This window comes from Haliotis cracherodii, unplaced genomic scaffold (assembly GCF_022045235.1).
Source record: "Haliotis cracherodii isolate W230 unplaced genomic scaffold, xgHalCrac1.p SCAF_3, whole genome shotgun sequence".
Lineage (NCBI taxonomy): Eukaryota > Metazoa > Mollusca > Gastropoda > Lepetellida > Haliotidae > Haliotis > Haliotis cracherodii.
This window is the reverse complement of record NW_027266286.1, coordinates 19,906,652-19,919,139: the sequence shown is the minus strand read 5'-3', so window position 1 is coordinate 19,919,139 and position 12,488 is coordinate 19,906,652. Positions and strand designations below refer to the sequence as shown.

The 12,488-nt window shown below is 43.6% G+C and overlaps 1 protein-coding gene across 1 annotated transcript; it reads left to right on the top strand.

Annotated features, from left to right (window-relative positions):
- The first annotated feature begins 2,502 nt into the window (after nucleotides 1-2,502).
- LOC139475750 (baculoviral IAP repeat-containing protein 7-like) lies at nucleotides 2,503-7,676 on the top strand. The gene is made up of 3 exons (XM_071258947.1): nucleotides 2,503-2,806; nucleotides 7,184-7,329; nucleotides 7,626-7,676. The coding sequence occupies exons 1-3, from the start codon at nucleotides 2,503-2,505 to the stop codon at nucleotides 7,674-7,676; spliced, it is 501 nt and encodes a 166-aa protein (XP_071115048.1).
- The last annotated feature ends 4,812 nt before the right edge of the window (nucleotides 7,677-12,488 follow it).

Sequence of the window (12,488 nt, the reverse complement as noted above, 5' to 3'; positions counted from 1 at the left end):
TATATCGGTGGTCTGTAAATAATCGAGGACCAGATAATCCAGTGATTGATATCATGAGCATAGAACCACGCATTGGGATACGATGACATGCATCAACCAAGTCAGCGAGTCTGACCACCCGATCCCGTTAGTCGCCTCTTACGACAAGCACAGTCACCCTCTATGACAAATATGGGTTGTTTAAGACCTATTCTACCCAACATCTTCAAGGGTCTGTATCATATACAAATAAAAGAGCACAGTCCTTACCTGTAGGCTGGGGTTATACATGTATTTGCTTAGCTTATAGTGTGCAGGATGTCATACACAGCAGGCAACAAAACTTCCCCAGTTTGTTTGTGTCTGACGTGTATATATAACCCCAACACTATAACTGAACATGTCGTGGCGATATATTTATAGAACCAGCCGAGCAGGCACCATGAGACAACAGATTTTAACGGATGTGTACATATATTTACAAACCGATACTGGAATGTGTTTCCCGCAGCTCATCATTTATCTAAGTATTATGTAAATCATCTCTTATGGTAATGGAAGAGTAGCCACGTTGTATAGTTGCTGATTAAAGTTTAATAGAAAGGCATGAAATCAATATTTTCTCACTCAGATGATTTGCACTTTTCACTACCCCTACCTTCTATTTTCAGCTGTTGTAAATTCAAGGCAGTTAAAGTGAGATACCATAGCTTGATTATGGCGTCATTTCCAATATCACTTTCCTTTATGAATTCTGGTGACGTATCTATAATTACCTTGATTTTCGTGAAGAGGTTTTTCTGCAACACCTGTTTTCATCATTATATGTGTACGACGTTTCATGGGTGTACGAGTTTGAAATTTGAAAAAAATGAATACCCCGAAGATATTGATGTCTTAATGATGAAAATCTCAAAATTATGGGAGCATACCATACCAATAAAACAAACCAGTGATCACAGCCAGAGTTAATCCTACATTCAAAGGGGCGATGGGGTAGCCTAGAGGTTAAAGTGTTCGCTCGTCACGCCAAATACCCGGGTTCGATTCCCCACAGGGGTACAATATGTAACATTTGAAACTGTTATTAGTCACTAAGTCGCCTTCTTCATATAGCCGTCACTCCTCCCAGGCCCACGGTCGTCATTACTCCCAGTCTTACTCTTCCTACGCCTGTCACTACCCTCAGTCGCCTTCTCCCTATGGCCGTCACTCCTCCCAGGCCCACGGTCGTCATTACTCCTAGTCGTACTCTTCCTACGCCTGTCACTACCCTCAGTCGCCTTCTCCCTATGGCCGTCACTCCTCCCAGGCCCACGGTCGTCATTACTCCTAGTCGTACTCTTCCTACGCCTGTCACTACTCTCACTCGCCTTCTCCCTATGGCCGTCACTCCTCCCAGGCCCACGGTCGTCATTACTCCAAGTCGTACTCTTCCTACGCCTGTCACTACCCTCAGTTGCCTTCTCCCTATGGCCGTCACTCCTCCCAGGCCCACGGTCGTCATTACTCTTAGTCGTACTCTTCCTACGCCTGTCACTACTCTCACTCGCCTCCTTTACAATGCCGTCACTAATGGCAATAGCTTCAGTTATGTCGTGGGAGAGTCGGGCGAATCATACATGCACTGTAACGTTACCTATATATAGAATATCCTTTGAATTCGACTCATTTAAGCAAAAATATCACAACTGCCCAGGAAATTAAAAAAAATGTCAGATACAAATATAGACGCGCTCAGAGAAAAGGTAAATTACATATCTTGTTATTTTTAAACAATGCTATTCAAAGGATAAACGTCTTAGAAATGCTTGAAAATTAACATCTAGAAATAGGTCGACAGCATCAATAGTTGGGTGAGAAGGTATAAGTGTGTCATGCATCACGCTTACAATACCTGCATGTGATGTTGTGACAATGACACGTCAATTCTATTATCATACACGGCTCTCCGGTTAAAAAAATCCATACCATGCTCGTTCTTCAAACGGTATTTATCCACTGAAGCATTGAGGTAAGCACTATCAAAACTTACTCATTTTCAAATAGTGCCAAGATATCAAACAATGTATTTATCAATCAATATTTATACCAAGTTGTACACTATAACTAAAATAGCATTAAATAAGAGAGCTTTCAAAAAACGCCTAATCTGTACACATGCTTGAAATGGCATGCGCAGTGGTCAAACTGGTATTTGTAATTGCTTCTGTAAATGAAAATAGCGCTACGTGGCTGTTCGTTATATCCTAGATATTTGCCTTTATGGCTTAAACGCATGGGGTTATGCCTCATGTCATTTAAACATATAGAAGCGACTAACCCTTGTCCATACTAACAAGAAATCTCTGCCCAAATCAGAGTAAGTTAATACTGAATAATACGTTACATGCTAAAATGATATGTTTTCTCTCTCTCCTGACACATTGTTTAAGAAAATACTTTGATACTTGACTTGACATGAGGAAGCGCCTTGGACCATATATTGATTAATATGTTTTTATTATGTGTGTTTTCAGCCAAATGCGTCCTAATTTCCGCAGAAAATACCCCTACCTTCTGGACAGTGACTTACGCTCAATACCTCGCGCCTTCACTCGTGATTGGCGTGAGATCATCTCCCAAGTCTTGGCGGGGATGAGACCGAGTCACCAGATGAACCTACAGGAGATGGTTGCACTAATATCCCAACGTCCCTCCCGGTACCCTCGTGTTTGGATGACCCTGAGAGAGCGAATCGAAACCTTGTTGAAAGCTGGTGAAGAAATCTCGGATATGACACCTAGTAGGCTGGAAACTATAGCCGCGGCAGGGTTCTACCATACAGGTAACATCAGTAGCTGATGTGTTAGACTATAAGCCTGGGTGAAAATTCTAATTCACACACACTGATACTATTTTTTCTGATGTATAAAGTATAAAGGAGAGTTGCCAATGGAAAGTGCATGTGATCGCATGAATGTTTCCAAATTAACTATCCATTAAGCGTTTATCCATACCGGGTCTGCGCTGCGTGCTATCTGCATTCTTCTCGTGTTTCCTCCTACTCCAGGTACAAAGGCCGGTCTCATCTGTTGGCTTCTGTCTGTATTGTTCTCATGCTTCCTTCCACCCGAGATACGGAGGCCAGTCTCATCTGCTTGCTCTTGTCCGCAGTGCTCTCATGCTTCCTTCCTCTCCAGGTACGAAGGCCGGTCTCATCTGCTTGCTTCTGTCTGTATTGTTCTCATGCTTCCTTCCACTCCAGGGGCGGAGGCCGGTCTTATCTGCTTGCTTCTGTCTTTATTGTTCTCATGCTTCCTTCCCCTCCAGGTACGGAGGCCGGTCTCATCTGCTTGCTTCTGTCTGCAGTGTTGTCATGCGTCCTCCCAATCCAGGTATGGAGGCCGGATTCATCTGTTTGCTTCTGTCTGTATTGGTCTCATGCTTCCTTTCCCTCCAGGTACGAAGGCCGGTCTCATCTGCTTGCTTCTGTCTGTATTGTTCTCATGCTCCCTTCCACTCCAGGTACGAAGGCCGGTCTTATCTGCTTGCTTCTGTCTGTATTGTTGTCATGCTTCCTTCCACTCCAGGTACGAAGGCCGGTCTTATCTGCTTGCTTCTGTCTGTATTGTTGTCATGCTTCCTTCCACTCCAGGTACGAAGGCCGGTCTCATCTGCTTGCTTCTGTCCGCAGTGTTCTTATGCTTCCTTCCACTCCAGGTACGAAGGCCGGTCTCATCTGCTTGCTTCTGTCTGTATTGTTCTCATGCTTCCTTCCACTCCAGGTACGAAGGCCGGTCTCATCTGCTTGCTTCTGTCTGTATTGTTGTCATGCTTCCTTCCACTCCAGGTACGGAGGCCGGTCTCATCTGCTTGCTTCTGTCCACAGTGTTCTCATGCTTCCTTCCACTCCAGGTACGGAGGCTGGTCTCATCTGCTTGCTTCTGTCTGTATTTTTGTCATGCTTCCTTCCTCTCCAGGTACGAAGGCCGGTCTCATCTGCTTGCTTCTGTCTGTATTGTTCTCATGCTTCCTTCCACTCCAGGGGCGGAGGCCGGTCTTATCTGCTTGCTTCTGTCTTTATTGTTCTCATGCTTCCTTCCACTCCAGGGGCGGAGGCCGGTCTCATCTGCTTGCTTCTGTCTGCAGTGTTGTCATGCGTCCTCCCAATCCAGGTATGGAGGCCGGATTCATCTGATTGCTTCTGTCTGTATTGGTCTCATGCTTCCTTTCCCTCCAGGTACGAAGGCCGGTCTCATCTGCTTGCTTCTGTCTGTATTGTTCTCATGCTCCCTTCCACTCCAGGTACGAAGGCCGGTCTTATCTGCTTGCTTCTGTCTGTATTGTTGTCATGCTTCCTTCCACTCCAGGTACGAAGGCCGGTCTTATCTGCTTGCTTCTGTCTGTATTGTTGTCATGCTTCCTTCCACTCCAGGTACGAAGGCCGGTCTCATCTGCTTGCTTCTGTCCGCAGTGTTCTTATGCTTCCTTCCACTCCAGGTACGAAGGCCGGTCTCATCTGCTTGCTTCTGTCTGTATTGTTCTCATGCTTCCTTCCACTCCAGGTACGAAGGCCGGTCTCATCTGCTTGCTTCTGTCTGTATTGTTGTCATGCTTCCTTCCACTCCAGGTACGGAGGCCGGTCTCATCTGCTTGCTTCTGTCTGCAGTGTTGTCATGCGTCCTCCCAATCCAGGTATGGAGGCCGGATTCATCTGTTTGCTTCTGTCTGTATTGGTCTCATGCTTCCTTCCAATCCATGTACGAAGGCCGGTCTCATCTGCTTGCTTCTGTCTGTATTGTTGTCATGCTTCCTTCCAATCCAGGTACGAAGGCCGGTCTCATCTGCTTGCTTCTGTCTGTATTGTTCTCATGCTTTCTTCCACTCCAGGTACGGAGGCTGGTCTCATCTGCTTGCTTCTGTCCGCAGTGTTCTTATGCTTCCTTCCAATCCATGTACGAAGGCCGGTCTCATCTGCTTGCTTCTGTCTGTATTGTTCTCATGCTCCCTTCCACTCCAGGTACGAAGGCCGGTCTTATCTGCTTGCTTCTGTCTGTATTGTTGTCATGCTTCCTTCCACTCCAGGTACGAAGGCCGGTCTTATCTGCTTGCTTCTGTCTTTATTGTTGTCATGCTTCCTTCCACTCCAGGTACGAAGGCCGGTCTCATCTGCTTGCTTCTGTCCGCAGTGTTCTTATGCTTCCTTCCACTCCAGGTACGAAGGCCGGTCTCATCTGCTTGCTTCTGTCTGTATTGTTCTCATGCTTCCTTCCACTCCAGGTACGAAGGCCGGTCTCATCTGCTTGCTTCTGTCTGTATTGTTCTCATGCTTCCTTCCACTCCAGGTACGAAGGCCGGTCTCATCTGCTTGCTTCTGTCTGTATTGTTGTCATGCTTCCTTCCACTCCAGGTACGGAGGCCGGTCTCATCTGCTTGCTTCTGTCCACAGTGTTCTCATGCTTCCTTCCACTCCAGGTACGGAGGCTGGTCTCATCTGCTTGCTTCTGTCTGTATTTTTGTCATGCTTCCTTCCTCTCCAGGTACGAAGGCCGGTCTCATCTGCTTGCTTCTGTCTGTATTGTTCTCATGCTTCCTTCCACTCCAGGGGCGGAGGCCGGTCTTATCTGCTTGCTTCTGTCTTTATTGTTCTCATGCTTCCTTCCACTCCAGGTACGGAGGCCGGTCTCATCTGCTTGCTTCTGTCCGCAGTGTTGTCATGCGTCCTCCCAATCCAGGTATGGAGGCCGGATTCATCTGTTTGCTTCTGTCTGTATTGGTCTCATGCTTCCTTCCAATCCATGTACGAAGGCCGGTCTCATCTGCTTGCTTCTGTCTGTATTGTTGTCATGCTCCCTTCCACTCCAGGTACGAAGGCCGGTCTTATCTGCTTGCTTCTGTCTGTATTGTTGTCATGCTTCCTTCCACTCCAGGTACGAAGGCCGGTCTCATCTGCTTGCTTCTGTCCGCAGTGTTCTCATGCTTCCTTCCACTCCAGGTACGAAGGCCGGTCTCATCTGCTTGCTTCTGTCTGTATTGTTCTCATGCTTCCTTCCACTCCAGGTACGAAGGCCGGTCTCATCTGCTTGCTTCTGTCTGTATTGTTCTCATGCTTCCTTCCACTCCAGGTACGGAGGCCGGTCTCATCTGCTTGCTTCTGTCTGCAGTGTTGTCATGCGTCCTCCCAATCCAGGTATGGAGGCCGGATTCATCTGTTTGCTTCTGTCTGTATTGGTCTCATGCTTCCTTCCAATCCATGTACGAAGGCCGGTCTCATCTGCTTGCTTCTGTCTGTATTGTTGTCATGCTCCCTTCCACTCCAGGTACGAAGGCCGGTCTTATCTGCTTGCTTCTGTCTGTATTGTTGTCATGCTTCCTTCCACTCCAGGTACGAAGGCCGGTCTCATCTGCTTGCTTCTGTCCGCAGTGTTCTCATGCTTCCTTCCACTCCAGGTACGAAGGCCGGTCTCATCTGCTTGCTTCTGTCTGTGTTGTTGTCATGCTTCCTTCCACTCCAGGTACGGAGGCCGGTCTTATCTGCTTGCTTCTGTCTGTGTTGTTGTCATGCTTCCTTCCACTCCAGGTACGAAGGCCGGTCTCATCTGCTTGCTTCTGTCTGTATTGTTCTCATGCTTTCTTCCACTCCAGGTACGGAGGCTGGTCTCATCTGCTTGCTTCTGTCCGCAGTGTTCTTATGCTTCCTTCCAATCCAGGTACGAAGGCCGGTCTCATCTGCTTGCTTCAGTCTGTATTGTTCTCATGCTTTCTCCCACTCCACGTGCAGAGGCTGGTCTCATCTGCTTGCTTCTGTCTGTATTGTTCTCATGCTCCCTTCCACTACAGGTACGAAGACCGGTCTCATCTGCTTGCTTCTGTCTGTATTGTTCTCATGCTTTCTTCCACTCCAGGTACGGAGGCCGGTCTCATCTGCTTGCTTCTGTCTGTATTGTTCTCGTGCTTCCTTCCGCTCCAGGTACGAAGGCCGGTCTCATCTGCCTGCTTCTGTCCGCAGTGTTCTCATGCTTCCTTCCACTCCAGGTACGAAGGCCGGTCTCATCTGCTTGCTTCTGTCTGTATTGTTCTCATGCTTTCTCCCACTCCACGTGCAGAGGCTGGTCTCATCTGCTTGCTTCTGTCTGTATTGTTCTCATGCTTCCTTCCACTCCAGGTACTGAGGTCGGATTCATCTGTTTGCTTTTATCTGTAGTTGTGTCCTTCCTACCAGGTAAGGGGACCGGTCTGACTTGCTATCATTGCGGATGCCAGGCTTTGGACTGGAACTCTACTGATGATCCTTATCTCCGGCATGAGGAACTGCAACCAAAGTGTCCGATCATCAAGAGAGGCGTAGACCTTTGGAGAGGCCCTCTTGTACGTTCACATGCTATTATCAAAATATCCCACAAACCTCATACGATAAAACGATTGAAACGACTTAATATCCTTATATAGATTGTTGATGACCATATTTAGACATGTTAGACACTTGAAATTGTATGTAGGGTGCCATGCTAAATCACATGAATAATAACTAGATAATGATCACATTATAAAGTATGAAACCTGCTATACTGAACATACATGGTTAATGAATATATAATTTATACCCTGAAACATCTGCATGTGTCATGTATCATTTGTTTATGACACTCCGTGGTCTGTTTCAGGGGAACGTTTACAAAAGCGCTAGAAGAAGAGGTGTGTCGGAGTCTTCATAAAAAAATAAACCTTTTTTACATTTAATGGTGTTCTCTCTTCAACACTCTTCTTTTATTTCTCTAGTTTTTCAGTAGTAACTGTTACTCCTTATCTATTTCGCTATGCCTTTCCTAGTTTTCATGGTTTCCTGATCGTTGGTTCAAACCCCATGACTTCAGTCACTTCAAATGTGGTGCAAGAGGAATATCAATTCAGAAAACGAATATCCCCTAATTTGTAACATGACTGCATGGATATGGTTAATGTATTTATGTAATACCATACATTACAGACCGCTTCAGTGATCCGGTGGATAGGGCGTCCGTCCAGAGAGCGGGGGTCGGCTGTTAGATCACTGGCCGAAAGATACCTAAAGACGTCAAAAGATGGTATTTGTTGTTACCCTGCCTGATGCTCGGCATTCAGGGAATAAAAAAAGACTGGTCGGCTCGGTGTCAGTATACTGTGTCTGAGCGTAGAATCCATGTAGTATTGCCGCATGGGATCTCAATGGGCTCGCGTCGGCATTAATCCTATCTAGTACAAGCAGCCACACACACGTGCAGGCACGTCGTTTCTAAAGTGCAGTAATCTAAAACGCGACGGTATACCCAACGTCACCTCACCACCTCATACATGACATGACACATATGCTTCAGGCTAAAGCGCATTATAAAATTTGCAAATCTGCCGCGTTCTTCCTCAGTGGTTATGCGAATAAGATCCAATTGAAATATATAGTCAAATCGTGAACACAAGACATTTGAAACAAATGTTTTAGGAGTTCATGGATTCTTGCTGGTGATAGTAGAACTCAATCATATATCATCTTCGTATCATGCGTTTCATATCCACGTAAATAGTGACTTTGACAGCTGTATATTGCTAGTCCGCGTCGCATTACACACGCTCTCATGAGTGAGTGAATATATTTTTACGCCGCTTTTAGCAATATTACCGCAATTGCACGGCGGGGAACACCAGAAATGGGCTTCACGCATTGCACCCATGTCGAACCCGGGTCTTCGGCGTGACGAGCTACCCGACCGCACCTGATGTGAATAGAATCTTGTACCTTGCAAATGTTCTGATATATCATTACTGGTAAATCGTTACGATACCGTGAATAGATTCTTCTGCTTTGATCATCTGTGTATTGCCTTTTTGGTGTTGTGTTAATTCTTCAGCACCAATATTGACACGACGACATGCACTGTCTATCATAAATTAATCCGTGGATTTTCATCCCAGTCCGTCTTAATCGCAAAACGAAGTATTTCGCTGCTTGTGTACCCGTCTTCCTTGATGAATACACAGGATACGTAGTCCTCAGAGACATGTGAAACACATCTGTCGCCATTTTAAAGTACAAGGTTTCATTTCTGAACGGTTTGTTGAAAGAACACTACGATTTAAGACACACAATGCACATAAATGATGTAAATATTTATTGTCAAAAAAAAGTATCATTATTCTACAGTTTAATTATCTTAAATATCAAAACACTGCTAACATAAATATCAGATGATTATGTTTGAACTTTTTATGTGAGAATACCTCAACATCAATTGTAACTATGAACAAAATCTGACATTAAAAATACCACAGCCAAGGTATGTTTATAGTGTTTATATCAATCATTAAGTATGGCAACGGAAACCGTGTGTTACGGTGCTAATGTTTACCACGGCACAACAATCACATCATACACGATTGCAATCAGTATAAGACGCCGCTGACATCTACTACATCTTATAATGTTGGTGCATACAGCCGTCTCAGCAATAGTCACATGGGTAAGTGACATGACTGACTGAGTATTGGCATGTTGTCCTCTGTCAGCAATATTCCAGCTAAATACCGGCGGGATACAAATAATCGAGTTTCGACCAAGCAAACCAGTGATTCAAAGTATGACCAACGATCCACGCCAATCGATTCACATTCGCGAGGTAAGATGGCATCGGCCAAGTCACAAAGACAGACCAATCGATCCACATTAGCGAGGTAAGATGACATCAGCCAAGTCACAAAGACAGACCAATCGATCCACATCAGCGAGGTAAGATGACATCAGCCAAGTCACAAAGACAGACCAATCGATCCACATAAGCGAGGTAACATGGCATCAGCCAAGTCACAAAGACAGATCAATCGATCCACATTAGCGAGGTAAGATGACATCAGCCAAGTCACAAAGACAGACCAATCGATCCACATCAGCGAGGTAACATGGCATCAGCCAAGTCACAAAGACAGACCAATCGATCCACATCAGCGAGGTAACATGGCATCAGCCAAGTCACAAAGCCTGATCCATCGATTCACATTAGCGAGGTAAGATGACATCAGCCAAGTCACAAAGACAGACCAATCGATCCCGTTGGTCGCCTTTTACGACAAGCATAGTTGCCTTTTACGGCAAGCTTGGGTTGCTGAAGACCTATTCTACCCCGGATCTTCACGGTTCTCTTACAAGTTAATGTTGCTACTATATTAGTGTTCAATATCATACAAGTACGCATTCAAATAGTCCATATATTTACATTTTGTGAATTCATATAATTAAACATTTCCTAGACGCTGAATCATTTCTAAGTGGCAACTGTAGATATCATAAACAAAATGAAAAAAGATAACCCATAACTACTAAAATATCTGTAGATAAAGTATTATGAAGGAACCTTTTAATGTTTTCTTCGTTTTAGCGAACAACAGCCAATTCTTTTAATTATCATTTAGTTTAGTTTAGTGTATTATCTATATTTATTCCCTTTCGGGTGGATTGGTGGATATTTTTTTACATTGCAACTTCTCGTCTTAAACATACATTCGGAATGCAACAAATACATTTCAGAAGAAAACATGACAAGAAACAGTTTTAATATAATTATTAACAGAATTAAGGACAAAATATAATACAGGAATTTTTTAAAAGTTTCTGTTTTTTTCTTATTGTCTGCTGTTATTATCTTTCTTAAATTATTGTTTTTATTATTGCATTTATCACAATTTATTTTTTTGATGTTGCTTTTTTGGGTGGTTCTGAATATCTTCTTCCGCATCACCACCTATCGTCTTTAAGCAAACATTTGTAAATGTACCAGTATATATAACAAAAAACTAAAAATGGAAACACAACATGCTACAGACAGTAAAGTGAGATAAGATTTACGTTATGACGCTATGTTTAGATAGTTGGATATATAATAATAGCTCATGTAGTAGTTGACTGACGTACGCATAGACAGTGAGGCTTTCTTTCTGAGACATGTGACATATTGTCCAATATAGCAACCAATACATATATCATATATATGAAACAGTCAGTAATTTATTATCCCCATTTTACCACTCCAAATATGTTGATTTTAATAAACCACCTTCCTCTTAACATTTCTGTCTTTTTGTTACCTTTCCATGCTATTTGGTAGTGTTTTCGTTCACCCATGGGACATATTATAGTTAACATATTAGTTTATACATGAGTGTACCGAAGTGCCGAGAGATTAGATAGGCAGTTAAAAGTACGTGGTTTGATTCCCGACGGGGGTACAATGTTTGAAGCCCATTTCCAGTGTCCGTGGTGAAATGCTGGAATACTGGTGAAAGAGGTGTGAAACACAAATCACTCACTCACTCACTCACTCACTCACTCACAGATCAATAGATGAACCTGTCAAATAACGCAGTCAACATACTTACTGTCAACAGATAGGCATATGCCCCAGTTGGTTTCGGATTATGTTCAGGTTGGTGTCCTACTTATTCTATAAGCCCATACAAAGAATGCTAGCTTTACAGGTTGACTGCGCAGATCGTATCTGTCACATTTAATCTCCACGTTATTCCGTCATAGATATATATAATCTACAGGTACGGGTATTTTCTGCCACGGCTAGTTTCGGTTTGTGTTCGGTTGTGATGACTATACCAAGTGAACCATATAACCCAGCACGTACACATACAATGCAAATCTGTTCATATGCATATGTTCGATTCCATTTTTAGATATGACTGCAATTCTCCAAGGTTTCAATAAATATCATTAATCGGTCATCTATCAGGTCATGGTAACCTGTAAACCGCACTTTACAGGATGAAGCGTGGAGTACAGACAGACAGCAGACTTAATTATGTTATATAATTTGTGTGATTGACATATCGGACCTTCTTTCCTGTGCCAAAGAGAATATTTGTTGCGTGGACGGTGTTTGATACTGTAGCAATAACGATAACAAATTCATCTGTATATTATCAGCTGGTTTTAAAAGCATTAATGATGACATGCATGTTCCTGAACCAAGCTTTGTTTTAATGTTAGGCTTTCGATTCATTATCATTGATTTAAATAACATTGCAAACATTTTCTATATTCGCGATTACGTGTGTATATGTCATACACATCGTACATGCAGTATCGCTATATGGCTGAAATATTGCCGATGCGATGTAAAATTTAACTCACTCACTCACTCGTACATGCAGTAGTTCATAAAAAACAAAACAAAATACGAATAATATATACAAGTGATCGGTGCAGCTTCTTATCTTTTACTCATCTATTTGCATGTCAATGTACAACATTACGTGACGTGTCTGATAACTAAGTAATCAGAGTGGGAGACAGCTTGACCACCACTACCTTGAATCTTACAGTCATGAAGAGATACATTTGACTTGTTGAATTACAAAACTGGCACCCGTGCCCCTCTTAGATTCAGTATTGCTGATACACTGATGCTCAATAGGTTCGGCATAGAAGAGGTTAATCAGATGACTAGAGCCTTGTATAAGTTTGCGTCCTTTACCTCAGGTTGATCATTTTAACC

Excerpts from the sequence above, each read along its gene's own strand:
- LOC139475750 (XM_071258947.1), top strand. The coding sequence starts at position 2,503 with ATGCGTCCTAATTTCCGCAGAAAATACCCCTACCTTCTGGACAGTGAC. Across the intron at positions 2,807-7,183 it reads GGCAGGGTTCTACCATACAG|GTAAGGGGACCGGTCTGACT; the intron begins GTAACATCAGTA and ends CCTTCCTACCAG. Across the intron at positions 7,330-7,625 it reads ACCTTTGGAGAGGCCCTCTT|GGGAACGTTTACAAAAGCGC; the intron begins GTACGTTCACAT and ends GGTCTGTTTCAG.